We start from the raw sequence: 20,434 nt of genomic DNA on the forward strand, positions 1-20,434 counted from the left end.
TACGAGTTTCTCACACAAAACAAATGTCAAGATCATTCAAATTTATTGCGCAATATTATGCAATTAACGATTTCTTCTTTAAACTTTTCAAAAATCTGGAATTTGAGAAATAAAATAATTGAAAACTATACTACCACCTGGCAACCCTTTTTTTTGCAATTAGTCCAAAACTTGACATTTCTTTGTACATTATATACATTGTACAAGTAGTGTAAGGGAGGATTTATCCAAACATACCCAACATTGCAAGTTAAATGTTTTAGGATTACCTCCCTTACGCTGCTTTTTAATTGTCCATTGACCAGAAATACCTAGTTTTTTCCCTTTTTGCTCCTAATTCCGAAACATTTTGAGCCATAACCCCCTAAAGTCAATACTAACAATCCCTTCATGGTATGAAAACTTGTGGTTTAATTTCAGAGAGATTTATACACTTAAACATAAGTTATTGTTTGAAAACTACAAAAATGATTATTTTGGGCCCCTTTTCCCTAAACTATTGTGACCATAACCCCCAAAATCAATCCCAACCTTTCTTTAGTGGAATTGAACCTTCTGTTAAAAATTTCTAGAGATCCATACACTTAAACACAAGTTATTGTCTGTAAACTAGGCAAATGCTTCTTTTTGTCCCTTTTTTGGCACCTTATTTCTACATATTTGGGAAAATTAACCCCAAACTCAATCCCAGCCTTCCCCGTGTTATATGGAAGCTTTCTTTTGTGGTTATAAACATTGTGTTAAAATTTTATTGATTTTTTTTACTTATTCAAAAGTTATTATCTAGAAACAATCCGTCTTTGGAAGCCGCTGACGACTGGGACCAAAAAAAATATTTTGCGGTTAAATAAAAACTGCAAGTATATTTTTTATTACATATGTAAATTAAAACACTATTTCCTTAGTGATAAGCACAAGGATTCTGTGCAACTGAAACTGTAATTGAATCTCACTTCTCCAAAAAATTGACCACATCTCTTTCATGGAAGGAGAAGTCACTTCTCCCTCTCCTAAATCCTAGGGCGTGTTTTTTTGTTCTTCGGTAGTGAGCCAGAAGAGGTCCATTTCTATTTTTTTGCATTGGGAAGATCTTCTGGCTCTCTTCCACCTCTTCTTTTTAAATAGGTGGTTTAGACAGCAGAAGCACAAAACAAACATGGCGTCGTTTAGTCTAAATGACATTCATAAATTAATGAATGAAGATATACTAGAATGTGAGCTTTGTTATAAACGTTTTAATGGTACATGTATGACAGCCTTTGTAGGACATATCTGTAGGACGATAAGCTGGATGAATATAAGAACTACACGGACAGTAACAGTTAAGGGACAACTATTTGAAATTCTAGAGACGGAATTTTGATTCTTCTTAAGGTACAGAAAACCATCAACATTTTGAAAATTACTTTCCGGCGTATGCCTGATTGAGGTTGCTATAGTTCATTTCAATTTTTCTTTTATTTATTAAATTTTACAATTTTATTGAACTTTTAATTTTTTACATTTTTTTATTATATTTTCATTAGTGATTAACGCTAATTTCAATACTCATGATTGGGCTAGTAGTCAGTTTAAATCAATAGATGAGGAATGAAAAAGGAAAGAGGACATCATTATTCATTTTAATTTGTCGCTAATCATGCCTATTTTTGTTTTGCTTTTACCAGGCAACCATATTCATAAACGAAAATCTCCTGTCCCCCATGCATCCCAACAAATAAATAAATATCAGATGTTTTTTTCTTATCTAACACAAGTTTAAATTGATGCTAATTTTTAACGCCCAGTGACAAATATTTCATGCATGTTCAGGAAAACACGAGAGAAAAAGTCGGGTATATAATATTAAAACAAAGAGATGTGATATGATTGCTGATGACGCAACTATAATAATATGAAGTAGTTGATGGAAGCAATAATAGAAAACCGTAAGGCCTTCAACAATAAATTAAACCCGATACTGTAAAGCCGTTTATAAAACGCCATGAAAGTGAAACAATTCAAACGATAAAACTAATATGGTCTAATTATACAAAACAAAACAATTTGAAAAAATACCAAATATGAGTTGAGACATGAACAAACGACAAACACTAAATTACATGCTCCTGACTTGGGACAGGTTCATAACGAATATGGCAGAAGTTGATCATATAAAAACGAAGATGTGGTATGATTGCCAACGAGACAACTCTTCACAAGAGACCAAATGATACAAAAATTAACAGCCATAGGTCACCTGACCATACGGCTTTTAACAATAAGCAAAGCCAATACAACATAGTGAGCTATAAAAGCCCCCGAAATCACAAATGTAAAACAATTCAAAGGAGAAAACTAACGGCCTAATTAATGTATAAAATAAAGTGAACGAAAAACAAAGAAGTAACACAGCAACAAACGGCAACCACCGAGTTCCTGTCCCAAGTCAGTAGCCTGTAAGTGGCGGGATTAAACATAGTAGCGGGATCCCAACCAGTTCGTAACCAGGGACAGTGATTTAACAGTACAACAACTAGTTTGTGAGAGCTCGATCCTCCTCGAAGCTGAAACAATAGTGTAGCAGTACAATATAAGAACAACCTCTGCAAATCAGTTGCAATTTGATTAACTGAAAAGGTCGGTACGAGATACTCAAAAGAAACCGGCCAACTAACATAAGACCATAGACTCAAAACATCAAACTAAGAGTATTTGCAATTACTGGAAGTTTGTTCAAAGCTAGTTGCAACTAGTTCTAAAATAAATCTTGTTCTCCCAGACTGAAGTATCAATCAGTACACAACCAACTGATAACATTTATTTAAACGAAAAGTATAGGAAACGTCTGGTTTACGTTGCATACATTTGAAAAGTGGTAGTCCGAAGGTTTTGACCATCGAAATTTTGCATTAGAAATAATAGTTAGAACCGGATAAGATTTTCTGCAAGGACCGGTACCACCAGAAAAAAATGATTTTGAGAACTTTCTGAAAGCTTTGCTTTATACAAAAATAATCCAGTTCGGTTACTTTAAAAAATAAATAGATAGACTAAGATGTCCTTTTTGTAAATTTTCCAGACAGATATTAACGAATTCTTGTGCAGGATAAGATTATTCTTAAAAATCAAATAGTGGGGGATAAAGCCTGATTTGTTTAGCAACATTGAATTGAAGAAAAGCATAAAGAAAATTGTAACGATCAGAGTACAATTTTACAGTCCTTCTACTCTACATGGTCTACTGGACGTATCTTAATTTTCTAAAAAAAATCGTAAACTTAATTCAATTCATCCAACATAACAAGAACCTGCTGTATTCGACGGCAATTTATTTTTTTATTTTATTGATCTTCCGTAGAATATCTCCAGAAGAGGTCCAGATTCATTTTTTTGAACTCTTCACCAGAAGACATTCTGGTGATGTACAGAAGAGATCAATAAAACACGCCCCTAGATAATAATTAGCATGATTAGGCCCTGGACTACATGTATGACAGAAAGTTAACTACATGGTTATGATATCACAAAAATGACATCTGATTTTTACAACGTGTTGTTCATGTTTTAAACAATCAGAAAATTTACCTCAGATTATAAATGGATCTGAAATGTTTTCCATGTAGATAATTTATTTACTTTTGTTAACAAATTCCTTTTTCTTTTATTGATTTTCATTAAGTTATTATGGTAATGGTCAAACAATCACCAATGCAGTGTTCTCCCCAGGGGTAGGGTCTTCAAGCATCATGGCAATGTGATGCTATCTAAAATTAGTTTCTTATAGATAGTGTTATGAATGTGATGCTATATTTTTTAGAAACATGACGGTATTTCATATTTCCCTATTTACCAGGATTCAGGGTTCTCACTATTTAAAGGGTTTTTGAAGGTGAGTCCAGTGACTCATCATTTTTTGCCACAGTGAGTCCAACAGTATACGTAAGAAGAAGATATTTCATTGCAATACAGTTCATCATTTGAAGTCTCTATGTAAGTCTATGACCTAATAGACCTAAATATCCTGAGGATGATATATATATATAATATAAAAAAGAAGATGTGGTATGATTGCCAATGAGACAACTATCCACAAAAGACCAAAATGACACACACATTAACAACTATAGGTCACTGTACGGCCTTCAACAATGAGCACAACCTATACCGCATAGTCAGCTATAAAAGGCCCTGATAAGACAATGTAAAACAATTCAAACGAGAAAACTCACGGCCTTATTTATGTAAAAAAAAATGAATGAAAAACAAATATATGTAACACAAAAACAAACAACAATCACTGAATTACAGGCTCCTGACTTGGGACAGGCACATACATAAATAATGTGGCGGGGGTTAAACATGTTAGCGGGATCCCAACCCCTCCCCTAACCTGGGACAGGGGTATAATAGTACAACATAAGAACGAACTATAAAAATCAGTTTAAAAAGGCTTAACTCATCAAATGGACAAAAATACAAACCTATTTATTTACTTTTTACCTTAATTATTCTTCCCTTATTTTTTATTAACTATGTATTCCATTGTATCACAGATCAACTTTATTCGTTCATTGTGTGTTAATTTGTGTTACTACCTTTTTTATTGAGTTAATTATATAAGCCTTCCAATTGATATTTTATAGTCATGATAGTGTGTTTTTCTATGTTGTGATGTTATACTATTGTTTCAGAAAAGGTCGAAGGTTTGGTACATTTAATCCTGCTGCAATTGTTTGCACCTGTCATGCCTGTCCTAAGTCAGGAATCTGATGTTTAGTGGTTGTCATCTGTTTATGTACGTGGTCATAAGTGTTTCTCGTTTATCGTTTTTATATAGATTAGACCATTGGTTTTCCAGTTTAGATGGTTTTACACTAGTAATTTTTCGGCCCTTTATAGCTTGCTGTTCGGTGTGAGCCAAGGCTCTGTGTTGAAGGCCGTACCTTGAACTAAAGAGAACAGTGACCGTAAGGTAGTAACCCGCATGCAGGGACAAGTAGACAGACTGGCCTTTGTAGTCAACCTGTACCCACATCTGGTTATATAATAAACTGTCACATATGCATAACTGTAAGTTTAAATGTATTATAGCTTTGAAACCGTAGCTCTTACATGTACATGTGTGGGTCCTAATGAAAATTGTCGACAAATTACAGACCATCACACTGACAGCTAACAATTAAAGAGCATGGAGGACCGAAAAATTCTGAAAAGCAGTATGGCAAGCCTTCTCTTCAACTTCTAACATGACGCAACAAATGTAAAATTATATTTCTTAGTAGGGTGAATTGATTAGTATGCCAATTTTGGGTGCATATGTAAATATTTATTTTTTTAAAAGAAGTTGCGTATCAACTATCATTTCTATTATATACATTTTGTAGAGAAGGTTCAGGAAAATATGGGAGCAGTTTATTTTTCATGTAAGTGGATCTTGAAAAATTCAAATAGTCAGGAACCAGTGGTGGACAATTTCCAATGACTGGAGACAGGCTCATGCAACTGAACTTGTGAGTTGTGTGTCTTGTGACCGCTTAAACTTTTCCCACCAAAAAAATGGAAATCAAGACATTAAAAACTATTACCTTTCCCGGAATGACTTGAACTATGGTTTCCCATTCTGTTTGAAACCGAACCGAGCTAAGCAGCTCTGCTAATTTCTGAAAGACACATAAATATAAACGTTTGGCACTGTGGTGACAGATTGCAGGAAGTTCCAAAATGGTATGCCGCTTACAACACTGATATATATTGAAATATTGACATTCTTTAGTGTTTTATTCGTTTGGTCATTTATTTGTATCATAAAATGACCAGGTAAATTTTAATCAACCTTTTAAAGATGATGAAAGTACCGTTGTCCTAATTTTCTTAATGTTTACATTTTATCATTTGATGTTGTAAGGGGCAATTTAACCAATTACCGAAAAGCTGGTCACAGAAAGATTTCTCATTGCCTTTAAAGGAAAAGACAAAATATTCATTCAAATTCTTAATTTGTAGGTAGTTTTGAAAATTAAATGAAATTGAAATTGTATTGAGATGAAAAGTTCGTTATGTTCAAACGTTGCCATTAACTATGAAACTAAACTGTTGAACCCTTGTTTATAATCATAATGCTTTATTTTATGTAATTTTGTACATTTCATTTAATTTGTACACATATAATAGAGGATTAGTGAATAAAACTTACCTGATACATGGTGGTGGGTTTTTTCACCACCGAACACGACCCCACAACACCAAAAACCGCCGAAAACCCACAAAACCACCAACCACTAAGAAAAACCATGAATATTATACAATAAAACGATTAAATAAATTAAATTACGTATACTTTAATGAATTTTTTAGATTTTTATGGGCATCATATTTATGTAAAATCGATAATCAATATCAAGGAAAACGTCTCTGGATTCATCACTTTCCAGATTACATTGTGTATGTTAATATGAGGCAGGCATTACCTCAGTGAATGGGGACGAAGTTTGTTTAAATTATTTTTTTTTGGATTTTAAATATTTAAAAAAATAAAGATATGGAAATACCGTAACGTTTCCAATTTTGGTTCTGTTGTTAGGGATTTTACTTGTGACGTTATTTAAGTTATGACGTCATGTTCAATGTAAACAAAGAAACGCAATGCATCAGGTAGGCCTAACGTTTATTCATACCAAAGACCAAGAATGATTAAAAATGAAATATTGGTATTGTGTTCCTTGAGTTCCTATATTTTACTAGACTAATCAAAGTCTCACGACAACAAGACCGGAAGAAGGAAGTAGAGTTATATGTTCTGCGCAGATCCGGAAATTAAAAAACACGACAAAAAAAAATTGAACGATTTTGAGTTCATTAGTACAATGTAAAATTCAGGAAATTTTCCTGATATTTTTTTATTTTTTTTTATTGAATTTTCTACTGTAATAGGGGACTTCGTCCCCATATTAAAATAATATATTCATAATTAGTTATCAGTTCAAGTATCCTGGATTTCTATTCATCAGTTAGATTTTGATATTTGTCTCTTTCCTTATTATTGGTAGAAATATTTTAAAGAACATATAGAAGAAGAAAAAAAACTAAAAAACATATATTTGAGGTGTCCATGGAGCTCTGCGGAGTTCAAAAAGTAGGGTGTTATAGACTCTTCCTTTCTGTTTTCTGTAGATATTTGGACTCTTAATCTGATTTGTTGAATTAATAACTTGAATATTATATTTAAGTCACATTTATAACGATTAAAGACAAAATAATAAACTTTTGGGGTGTTCTGTGGTGTTTGGTGGAGAAAAGAACTACCGGATACAATGTGGCACATAGTTGACAAAGACCTGGACCCCTTGGAAACATCAATTTTATGGAAAATTGTACATTTGTATTGTAAGCGCTCTGATCATGTGAACAATTCTTACCAGAATATTTATGAAACTTATATCATAGGTTTGTATCAGCAATGTCTTAAATGATTTCAAAAATCAGTGTTAATCAATTACTTTTAAAAGAGTTAAATTATGCCCATTGGACACATTCATCATAAAATTGCATTGTAAGTGCTCTTGCATGGAAGATTTTAGCAAAATTAATATCAAATTCATATCAAAGGTATGTCACAGCAATTTCTCAGCCAATTTTTTAATGATTTTCTCTTGGAAATATTAAACATATCAGAAATTGCTAAATTAAAAGTCTTCAATTGTTACCCCGATTTTGTTTTTTGTCCATGGATTTATGAGTTTTGAACAGCGGTATACTACTGTTACCATTATTCATCATGTTCATTACTGGAGTAATATCTTCTTTTTTTTTAAATGTTCCCTAAAGAACAACATCTTTATTTATTTTAGTTATTGCCCTTGGATAGAACAACAATGCAAGGGACATTAAAACCCTGTTCTATTATTGAATTTGGTTTATCAAATAAGAAAATAAACCAGTTTCACCTCCAAAATGTGACAAAGGGAAATAACTCCAATTCTAATTATATTTCATCAAAAACTATGAATAGGATTAAACTTTAGTCATTTTTATTTTTGTCTTCTTCTTCTCTTGATTACATTGCTATAACAGAGTGTTTACTTCTATGTCTTTGTTGCGTAACCCATGAACTTAAACCTGACGTACGGATGACATGTTAGTAAAGAACTTCTATTGTAATGTCATTCTATTATGTTGTTGTTTCTCTATATCAATGTGGCTACTGCAATACAATTATACAGCTTACAACTTTGGTTTCCTTCACAATAGTTTTCTTTACTTTTCATGAAATTTAAGAACAAAAACTATAGGGCCAATGAATACATGTACTTACATGTACTATTATTTCTTTTAGGTAATGCCTATCTATATTATTATATATTAAAGCTTCCAGTGAACAATTTTATAGGGTTACACAGTTTTTACAACCAAGCTTAGTAGTAAAGTTGTTTGTTAAGTTCTTAAAATACAAGATAGAACACTGATTTCAAAATAATACACAGTACAGGAAAATTATTGTAATTTTATAAATATTATAGGAATTTATCATAAACTGATATAAGAGCAATCATGTATTCTAAATTTACTATTTAAATATTTAGAATATTTAATTTACTATTCAATTTAATTGATATTTGGTGTTTAAAGAAACTTTCAGCCCCTGTGGCAATATGGTTGGGCTAGTCTTTATTAATGGAGGAAGCTGGAGTAACCAGAAAAAAACCACTGACCTTCAACCAAAAAACTGGCAGTTCTTGTCAATTTATCTTCAAGTTATAACATGTATCTGTCACCAGCAGTTTTTAATTTGATATTTTGTTTTACAGTGTTTTTTTGCATAGTCAGTTAAATTAATGTTGGAATTCTTTTTCTTGTAGCATTATCTCTCTTTTAAAGGTGATGGATTATTCCATGTGGATTGTGACCATAAGTACAGTATTACTTGTGGTATATATTATTGTACAACTACTGAAGGGTAAATGCAACAGTACAGCATCACTAGAAGGGAAAACAATAATAGTAACTGGAGCTAACACAGGTGAAAAACTTTTGGTATTCCAGACAAATTTTAGGCAATATAATAATCTATGATGGAATGAAATTAAGCAAGCAAAATATATGCTTCTATTCTTAAGGTGCAATCTGACATGTAGTATGTCATCCTTTTTGAAAATTTTGGTAATTAAAAGACATCTTTAAATAAAATAATTTTAGGGTACCAAAGTTTGTTATGTGATGAAGCTTCTGAGCACAATTACTTCAAAACAGATTGTTTTATTGATTCAAATTATATAAGCATTATATTGTTAATTATGAATGTTTAAACTCCTTAGTTTATCTTTTGTTGTCATATATGTTACACAAACAATAAACACTTTTAAGGAAATAATGGTTTTAAATTTAGGTATAGGATATGAAACAGCCCTAAGTTTTGCCAGACGTAAAGGACGTGTGATTCTTGCCTGTAGAAGCAGAGAAAGGGCAGAGGCAGCTTGTAAAACAATTAAAGAAACCTCAGGAAACCAAAATGTATTTGTGAAGATCATAGATCTCAGTATAATGGCATCTGTAAGAAAGTTTGCTGAAGATTTTACAAAAGAAGAGAAAAGATTAGATATTTTGGTAAACAATGCAGCAGTTTCAGGTATGTCTTACATTGTATGTCTAGATGGTTTACAGTGATTGGGGAGACAACTCTTACAATAAAATTGTTCGGTTAAACAAGATCAGTTTCAAAAACAAAATTACTGTTTGATATCATATGCAAATAATCTAAGCAACATCTTGTGAAACAGCTATACACTGTAAGAAAAAAATGTGGCGGAAGAAGAAAAAATAAGAAGAATAATAATCAGAACAAAATTAATAGGTCTTTCCACAGAAAAGTGGAAAGACCTAAATAAAAACTCAGTTTTTTTAATAAAAATATCTCTGGACTGGGTAGCCTAAACATTCAATGCTCAACATTAAATGTTGTTTTTTTAAGTATTCATTAAATAACAAGGAAGGGAATGTTGCCATATATTTAAATCTTGAAGGGTTACACTTTAAATGTTTAGATTTGAAGTACATGTAATTGCACATGCAAAATACAAAGAAAACGACAAAAAAATCTATTAAAGGAGATGCTGTATAAACAACATCAAAATCATCAAAATTTAATTTTAATTTATATGCTATTGAAAATACTGTATAACTTACAGTAGAAGAGTTTTTATTTGAGTGTCGTTCTAAAACTGAAAAAAATCATATCACTGAGAGTTCTTATTGTTAATGTTTCTTTATAGATGGCTTACATAGATATTGATTAAATCAAATCTTAAACATGACATAGCAAGAAAATTTTTTCTTAAAATTAACAGGCATGAAGAAAACCATGACAGAAGAAGGTTTGGAATATAGTTATGCAACTAACTATCTTGGGCCATTCTTACTGACTAACTTGTTATTAGGTAAGATTCGTATGAGGACACCCAATCGTATATGTATATATTGATATATATGTAAAAGTCAAATCTATGTACAGCCTCAGATCTGTGTCTTGTGAAGTCATGACATTCAAACAGTGTAGCACTTGGGTCCTACTAAAATGTGCCTGGGAGCGCCCGGGTGAAGAAAAAGCGCCCGGGGAAAAGAAAAAGCGCCTGGAGAAGAAAATATAGCGCCCGGGGAACAGAAAAAGCGCCCGGGGAAAATTTATATTTATATTTTATTGGCATGAGACACCTTTGTTCAGTTATGAATTTTTTTTTTTTATTTTAGACAAGTAATTTGCCAATTCAGATAATATATATACGTTTGTAATAAAGCACAAAAACAATTATGAATATTTCAGTTTTAACAAAAATATATGAATACTATTTCGAAAGACTGATAATAATGGATCACAGTTTATGCGGAAGATTTATAACATGTAAGACATCAAAAGACATGTTTTTTTTTCAAAAACTATATGTACCGTAGTTAAAACAAGGGGGTAAAAAGCAGAAGTTTGGTTTAAATTTAAGTCTAAGCATTAAAACCCTTATAACCATAGCCATTGATTATAAAAAGATATAATAAATCTATCTCAGCATCTGTATAAAAAAGTGTTCACCTCAGGTACCGATTATTTTTAGTACCAAATGAAAAATTAAAATAGTGCACTAAGTCTCAATTAGTTCCTTGCCTTCAATTCTAAATTATATAATGAAACTGCAGACGTAAAAAAAAACATGCTCATCAATTTCCTGTATAAATATTGAAAGCAAATCATTTTTGAATTTTCTAAAAACAACAAGATGTAATAAAATATCTTAATTTTCATCTACAGAATGATGATTCCAACTCTGCAGTATTTGGCAGCAGAAAAAGTGCCGTCAATATCAAAATTGTCTGAATGTCAACTACATATCTTAACAGAACCATGTGTTTCATTTATGAAAGATATTGAGGCAATGAATAAAAACTGTGAAAGTGGTTATAGCCATTTCTGCACCTTATTGCAGGAACTAAATCCACCCCTTGGGCATATCACTTGTGATATTTATGGATATTCTAGATTGCTGCACTATAATTCTGATATTACAATACACTTTATCCGTGCTCCAGATACAGACTTATGCAATACCATGTCCATAATCGCTACAAAACTAAACAGTAAAGCAACTCTCCAAAACATAATAAGTTCTGCCTTTAACCAAGAATGCACTATTTTGAATATTTCAGTTGACAGCATTCATTTACTCAATGATGCTGTATTTATGTTACGAGGTCTAAATCTGAAAGACACGGTGTATCATCAAAGATTTTTAGTTTTCCTTTGTCTCTGTGGAAAAAAGGATACCCAAATTGCTCTAGACTATCCACAATTTGAATTGCATGTAAACCCATTTTTACCAGACAATTTATTAGATTGTATGGTTACACTGTGGATAGATATACTTTGATTTGTATAATTAGCCAAGTACAAAACCACAACTCTTTATAACTACACACAATATTTCCTTGTTTTAGTAACAAAATATACATTTTGATCGAGGACAATGTCTTTCATCATTCTTCTATATACTGTACTCTTATTTATATCTATTTACTTACTTTAATATACAATTTTGAAATCTAAAATGTAAAAGTACAACAACACTTTAGATGTAGCATCGTACATATCCCCATTTATATTAAGGACAAAACAAGCAATGATTAGTTATTTTTTAAGGAAAAAAAATATTGTTATAAAATATTATTATTTACTTCTCCCGGGCGCTAATTTTCTTCTCCAGGCGCTAATTTTCCTTCTCCGGGCGCTTTTTCTTTTCCCGGGCGCTTTTTAGTAGGACCGTAGCACTTAGTCCAGCCTCAAATCTGTGTCCTGTGATACCATAAATACTGTAAAAGCAGAAATTTTCGTGGAGGATTTTTATTCGTTTATTTCGTGGAAAGAATACATCCAAGAAATTAAAACTTTAGAAGATTTAAACCTACATAATATCACTTCCATTTATTTGAAATCACAAAATTAAATCCCCATGAAATATTATTTAGAGAAAAAACACTAAAATTAATATTTCTACAGTATTAAAGAAATACAGTTTGTTTATAAAAAAACAGATTTGATTTACAATTTTTGATAAATTGTTTTCATTTCATTTTAGATTTGATGAATAAGACTCCAAACAGCAGAATAGTGAATGTTTCGTCTATAGTGAATATGTTTGGGAGTGTCAGCTTTGATACTTTGAATGGTGAAAAGTACAGCATTGCTGGAGCATACTACGATACCAAGTTGTTAAATATAATGTTTACCAAAGAGCTATCAAGAAAATTACAGGGAACTAGTAAGTATTTATGTATCTCTCAAAGTTTAATAAGATAAAAAAAAGTTAATGAAATTGAAACCTATACATTTCTATGTTTTACTGCCTGAGTTTAAAGAATAAAGAATTTTTGTATTTTCTAAACTTCAAACACTTCTGTTGTACATTCTTGATTCTTAGCAGTTTACTAAATGATTGAAAGAAATTAATTTCTATTATCATTTGTGTAAAATTTCATAGAAAGATCTCCCTAGAGAAAATTACCATATTTATTTTGTTTTTGTTTTAATATTTTATCTTAAATTTTGCAGTTACATTATAAATGTGTTACATTGAACATTAAATTAAATCCAATGATTTATTTTGAGACATCAGTGGATTAGTGGTTCAAGTAGTTCAACATCTGTTTTACTAGCCTGTCAACACTGAATTTGTGAGTTCAAACCCCACATATGCCAGGTGCATTCAACTTCAACATTACACTATTGTCTGTTTTCTTGCTGGAGGTCTGTGGTCTGTGTAGGCACTCCAGTTTACTGGACATCTCGAAATAGCCATTGTTTAGAAAGTAGTGTTAAACACCAAACAAAAAAACCAAACAAACAAATCATTTATTTATGAAATATAATGTTCTTTACTTTAATTGTGTAAATGTTTTCACAAACTTTTGTCAAATTTGACAGACACGTATGCAATAAAAGAAACACATTAGACATTTTGCATTAGTAAAATTCATTGAATTATTGTATTATATTTTAGGTGTGACAACATCTTGTCTCCATCCTGGATCAGTTAGAACAGAACTTCTTAGAAACATTCCTGTGTTTGTAAGAGTACCATTTCAAATAATGGGACTCCTGTTTTTCAAGGTAAGTAGAGTGTTATATAATATTAACATTTAGTTTAAACATATCAGAATAACTGCTTTAGAGCATTTGTCTTGATTGCGGAATGCATTGCAACCACCAGTCATCCCAATTTTACACTATGGTGTATATGTTTGTTGTATGTCTTTTCCTTTGTCTTTTCTTTTGTTTTTTTTTGTGGGAGAGGAGGGGGGGGTCATCATGAAAACTAACCCAAAGTTTGGAAACCAAATGAAGTATAGATATTTGAGGGTATAAAAAGGTAGCACAACTCTGCTTGAAGTTAATATTTTTCTATAGAAATTATAAAAATTTATAAAGTGGAAGATTAGGCTAACTATATGTAATCAATAAATCATGCAATCTAAAATTGATTGACCAGAATTGACAGCTTGTTTGTTCTCTCTGGGCGCTCCATCTTCCTCCATTAATAAATTTGTCATAACAAAATAGTCAATAGTGTCCAACAATAAACATAAATAGTATTATTCAATATGAAACTTTTAAATTATTGACTTTATGAGTAAGATTGTTGGTTAAATTATATTTATTTGCTTCATTGAAAACCCAACAAAATTTCTATTCTTAACAAATAAAGAACCATAACTCTTGACCATTGAATATCCTAATTTGAATTTGATGGTCCGTTACATCTTATAAACGTATAAAAGAAAATATAATGTATTTGATTTCTTTCTACAAAAGTTTCAATGTTACTTTGATCATTTATCAAAACCAAAAGTTGAACAAACAGACATCTGACAGGGTTTTAAAAATTTACTTGTTTCCCTTCTTTAAGAGACAATCTGTTTTATAAGATACCCCACAAGTCTCAGTGGTTGTCAAGGCCAAAACAGCTGAACTCAAATATGTACTAGGACTAACAGATAGGTTTTCATATGACATATTTTGATTTATTTCCCTTGACCTCCATTTTTGAAGGAGTAAACGGTTGATTTTCTTATTTGATAAAAGATTCTTACTAGATCATAGTGATGAATCTGGCATTTTAAAAAAAATAGATCATTATGACAAAAGGGAAGTAAGTCTTGCTCAAATTGTTTCATTCAAAACCTACATGAATCTATACATAAAATGGCCGGTTAACTGTGGAGGATCAAGGGGATGGAGTGAGGTGTTGAAACCCCCTATTATTTGACAATCAATGATTTTGATTGGAAACATATGGTTGGAACCCTTTTATCCTGGGTTTAAACCCCCCTTTTGAAAATGGCTAGATCCACCACTGGTTAATAACACTGAAGAAGCTTATGTAATTTAAATTAGTACATCTCATACTTGAGATATTCAAAGTGACATGTTCTTGTGAATTTTTACTTCCTGTCTTCCTGGCATGTATTAAACAATGATAGCATTATGTTTGCATTATGTTTGCTTTTATTCATTCAAAAATCAACGTATTTTCTTTTCTTTTATCAATTTTATAACTAATTTCAATATTTACAGACTTGTGAGGAAGGTGCCCAGACTACTATATATTGTGCCATCAGTGAGGATCTACAGGGTGTGTCAGGACATTATTATATGGATTGTAAAGACTATGAAAACACTATTTGGATAAGTAAACAAGCTTACGATGAAGGTTTATGTAAAAAGATTTGGGAAGTCTCTGAGAGATTAACTGAATCAAAATGACAATAGGAAAGTATCTTTGTGTATAGAGCAGGGCTTCCAAAACGGTCATATATTCCGGTCATTTGGATAATGTCCGGTAAAAGTCCGGCTGGGCAAAGCATGAAACGGTCATATACTTTTTAGTTTTCAAGGCTTTTTCGGTCATTTTTACATAATTCACGATCTTTACCTTTAAAACATCAACACATTTCCGGTCATAAATGTGACATGATGATTAATTACTATCAAAACAACACACCTACTTCAATACTTTCTAATTTTAATCAAGGCTAATTAGTAGTTGGACAGCTGAAATCTACCTGTTCAGGTGACAGGCGAACTATGTTCAGTACGGGACATCGTATAAATTGATCGGTTTATTCAGTTTTTTTCTTACTTTTATTACTTTTTAGCGGTTTGTTTCTAATTGATTTAGTCCAAAAGATTAAAATTATTAGAAATTAGTTTATCAACATGATTTGATGAAAAATTAAAAAAGGTTTTAAATGAAAATTCGTCAGAACTACGTCGTATTGTCTATCGTCTATTGTCTATGAACTAGAACACGTGTGCGCATGTGCAAAGGTGGGAAATTTAATTATGCATCCTACATTTCTTCAAAAATGCTAAAATTATCATTGATACCTGTATCTAACGTTCATTTCAAGTATTTTGTTGAAGAAATAACTCAGTCGTTCTTTGTAAAACGTACACGGATTTTACGTATCCGTTTATGGTCCATGTTTTACCATTGTCAAGTCAACATCCGGTTAGAACAATGTGAAAACGAAGTTTTTGACAATGTCATTTTGCACTTGTAAATAAAAAGTCTAAGGCAGATATGAGCACGCTGATGTGCACACTTTGAATGATGCACTGCCAATTTAACAGTTACATCCGAACATCAAATTCATATCATATCAAAGTAAAGTTTAAAATCGTTTTTTTTTTAATGTAATGTCAATCATTGAAATGGCCATCTGATTACCATAATTGCCTTTTGTGACTAAGTCTTAAGGGATTAAAATCGGGATCAGATATGAAATGTCTGGCTGGCTCAAATATTTTTTGGAAGCCTTGGTATAGAGTTGTAATATTGCTCAATGTAACATTCAAATCAAAATGTTTAAATCAGGTTGTTTAATTTACAAAAAATCAAATGTGCCTTTATCTTACTTTTATTGTGAATATGTTTAGATTTTGCCATACTGTTGACTATGGTGTGGTATAGATGTTTATTTTTTTTATGCCCCATTTATGGGCATTTTGTTTTCTTGTCTGTGGGTCCGTCTGTCCATCCGTCTGTCCTTCCGTCTGTTCATCCGTCTGTCCGTTCGTCCGTCTGTCCGTTCGTCCCACTTCAGGTTAAAGATTTTGGTCGAGGTAGTTTTTGATGAAGTTGAGGTCCAATCAACTTGAAACTTAGTACACATGTTCCCTATGATATGATCTTTCTAATTTTAATGCCAAATTAGAGATTTTCCCCCATTTTCAGGGTCCACTGAACATAGAATATGATAGTGCAGATTGGGCATCCGTGTACTGGGGACACATTCTTGTTGGTCTTATTTTGGTTGGTTTACTGTTTTGTTTAACTATATACTAAATATCTCATTATATTCATGTGATTGGAGTCAATCATAGACCAGGATCAAAAATTGAGAAAGAAAAAATGATAATATAGCTTTTATTTATGACAAAATTACAAATTATTTTTAAAAATGCAGACTTTTTTTACAAAGAAGAAAAGGAATACAAGAGTCATAGAAATAACAGAATAATTTTAGTCCATCATCTGCCAAAACTTTTTTGTAAGTTGCTCTATTAAAGGTTCTCAGCAATGGACACATTGACTACATTTGATGTACAATGCATGAATACAATAAACAAGGATAATTCTGTTCTGTAGGATATACGCATAGAAAGGAGAAAGTATGATAAGAACCATTATTTGGTGTGTGGCTGCCCTCCATATTGCAAATTTAGTTAAATTACTTGAGCCTTTAAAAATTATGAAAATTTTAATAAATGAATATAATGATGTAATCTGGACACTAAAGTGCAGAAAAGTCATGTGTAACATCACTTTTAAGTCATAAACATAGTCAAATTGCTATAATTGACCTGAAATGGGAATTTTACACTTATTTTGGCAAATTATACACTTATTTTGGCAAAATAAAAAATGAAGCAACCCTTACCTAAAAAAAAATATTTTACCAGAATTAACATTTTTGTGCAAGTCAATTTGTAGCAAAATATCTTTATGGGAAAGGTCTTGGTCATATCTAAATTTTAATGACAAGATTGAAAAAAGTGAGGCAATGTTGGTAGTTTTGCATAAGATACCAGTTTGAACCCCATAATAAAAATATGTATGAAATAATTCAAAATGTAAATACAGATATCTTACAAAATAATGAAAGTCTGAATATATAATAGATTTATTATACTTTTGATTTTTCTTCTATAAATTCCAGTGTACAAGTAAGTGACCTTATTGATCTCCTTAAGAGTAAAAGTTTATCATACTTGATTTATTTTTCCTGTGGAAAATACATGGTTCTTTTCAGCCACTTCAGCTTCTTCCATCAATAAAAAACTGAATGCCACACCATTGCCAATAGTGCTGAAAATGTCATTAAACACCAACAATTAATCATAAATCAATTTAGTCATAATTGATTAACTGTTGTAGAAATTAGGATTTTTTTTGGTGAAAAAACATGACAACAAAGTAAATTATTTCATGTATGTTAGCATATGATAACATCTAGTCTACATATATATTTACGCATTTTTATGATAAGAAAATTATTTCTAGTCAGTGCCTTTAAAATATTTTTTATTAAAGTATTAAAATACAAATTGTTTATATTCATATACATTGTATTTTTAGTAGATTTATATTTCAAATGTTTATATTTATATTAAAGAATAGTTATTAAAAAATAATTGTGATATACATGAAGAAATCCATTGTTACCTATTCTTATGTTTTTTCAGTCAGCAAATACATTTTATGAATACAGATTTAAATTTAAAATCACTTACTTTTTACTTCATGTTTTTCATGTATTTTAATTGTCAGTTGATGAACAAGCATTCTTGCAAAGATTGTCGAAGAATATGTTGGGCTTTTGCTCACGTTGCAAAATACAAGTATGAATTTTTGCCATCAATTAGTGTCCATTTTCTGTCATCAATATTTTTTCAAAGATTGTCTCCTCTGGTCAAAGATAGAACAAAAGGCAGGTATTGTCCAAAATTTTCAAAATTGTAGATTGAAGATACTGAAAATATGATGGGGAACAAATGTTAAGAATGTTGGGATCTATCTCCTTTCCAATTAAACTTAAATTATCAGACCACACTTTATAGACATTCTAAAGGCCCCATCAATCAATAAGTGGAAAGCCTTTACTGTGTCCCTGTCTGTCATCAGCTTCAATGAAAGCTTGTTTATAAGCTAAACGGGACATTATCACACCTACACCTTTAAAATCCTTCAGTAATTTATAGTTGAAAAGCTTTTCCTGTTTAATTTTTATAATATTCTTAAACACTTTAATGTTTATTAAGGATTGTTTTGCTTCAAACAATTATATGCCATCTTTATATGTATGACTGAAGTGAAACCCATGACAAATTAATATATATTAATTGTAAAGAAATATTATGTATTGGCTGTTTGAAGTGTTGCAAGCCTTATTTAATTGATTGAAATGATTGTCATTATATCATGTATATGTTTACTGTGATTTTGTGCAAGCTTTAATTTTTATTTTAATTATTTATGATTTATTATTATTATTATAATATTAATTGTTTATTTTGTTTAATATTTAACATGTTGTTTTATACGTATATTATATTATATATATATATATTATTGCTGTTTTAGAGTGTTATTTAGTATTATACAGATGCATTCCATTAAAGCCTGATTAAAGAGTTTATTTCTGTAGGTTGTTCCTTATATAACAGGGTAAACCAATGGTGCTATTTTTAAACATTACAACATGAATGAAAATCAATGCCACCAATCACGAACACATCGTACATTTTATCAAAAGAAAACTTAGAATTGTTATACATGATTGGATGGCTGTAGTAGACTTTTTATATAGCCATTAACATTCTATCAAAGATTATATGATTAGGTGGTAATAAAAAGCCAGCAATCAATCAGATGTTTGGAAAAAATTACAATTTTACGAAATCTGTTTTTGTTTTGTATACCAAACCCATACTTGCCAATACACCTAGTTCTTTGAGGGACTTTAATAAACTCTTTTTCTTATAAAATCAGATGTATCCCTCTTTGAGTCTGTAACCCTGGAGGGAGGTCCAAATATCCATTTTTGACAAAAAACTACTATTAGAGTTGCCATGGTATGTGTTTGACAATGTTTGGCAAAAACATGGTTGTTAGCATAGTAAAAGGACACCCAAGGTAATTAAGAATTGTGGTTTAACTAATTGCTAGTAATATTTATATTCATGTCTAGATAGTTTGATCTTATCTATTTGTGATGAAATATTAAAATACTATAAAAATTTTACCAACAATTATATTAATAAAGGTTATCAGGCATAATCTCTGCAACTGGAAAGAAGGAAATCTCCATTTTTGTAACTTCAAAAGGAGTTTGGGGGGGGGGGGTATGAAATCAGGAAATCTTTTTTTAAGATTTTAAAGAATTAAAAAATGTTGAGGAAAAGTTTTAATTTTCATTCCAGTTCAACCTTTTTAAAGTTTTATTTACTATATTGTTTCCATCTCCTCTGACCTGTGAATAAATGTGAATTCTTTGGCATGACAATAATTTAGCACATTGTTGATAATTATATTATCATACTGTCATAACATTATCTAGTCTGTATTGAATATTGTCAATTTTAAATAAAAAGTCTCTTATATGGTCTTGTTTTACTACTGCTAACCTTCCCACATAATCCTGATCAGCATAAACATGTAATACAGGATACTGGTAGTTTGGGAAACAAAGACAATTGTGAATTCTCATGCATTTACATTAGGAAAGGGGTTTAAGGATTACAATGTATGTTATTTTAAATCAAAGATACAGCTGATCAGCCAACATGGTATTGTGTACTTACTATAAATACATCAAAGTGGTAAACCATAAAAAACAATAGTTCAGGTAAGATGAC

General features: G+C 31.0%; 2 protein-coding genes across 2 annotated transcripts in view; one reads left to right on the forward strand and one right to left on the reverse strand.

Annotated features, from left to right (window-relative positions):
- Window positions 1-5,852, reverse strand: part of LOC139520262 (protein neuralized-like) — a 42,009-nt gene extending 36,157 nt beyond the window's left edge. Inside the window, exon 1 of the mRNA XM_071312762.1 lies at window positions 5,568-5,852. Within this exon, the coding sequence (XP_071168863.1) occupies window positions 5,568-5,601 (34 nt within the window). The 5' untranslated portion in view covers window positions 5,602-5,852. The remainder of the gene's footprint in view (window positions 1-5,567) is intronic.
- A 36-nt stretch (window positions 5,853-5,888) lies between these two features.
- LOC139520263 (retinol dehydrogenase 11-like) lies at window positions 5,889-15,302 on the forward strand. Its single transcript, XM_071312763.1, has 7 exons — window positions 5,889-5,981; window positions 8,838-8,998; window positions 9,365-9,604; window positions 10,323-10,412; window positions 12,594-12,776; window positions 13,515-13,624; window positions 15,089-15,302. Exons 2-7 carry the CDS (start codon window positions 8,860-8,862, stop codon window positions 15,275-15,277), a joined length of 951 nt encoding a protein of 316 aa, XP_071168864.1. The 5' UTR covers window positions 5,889-5,981; window positions 8,838-8,859; the 3' UTR covers window positions 15,278-15,302.
- The last annotated feature ends 5,132 nt before the right edge of the window (window positions 15,303-20,434 follow it).

The sequence above is a fragment of the Mytilus edulis genome, chromosome 4, assembly GCF_963676685.1.
Source record: "Mytilus edulis chromosome 4, xbMytEdul2.2, whole genome shotgun sequence".
Taxonomy (NCBI): Eukaryota; Metazoa; Mollusca; class Bivalvia; order Mytilida; family Mytilidae; genus Mytilus; species Mytilus edulis.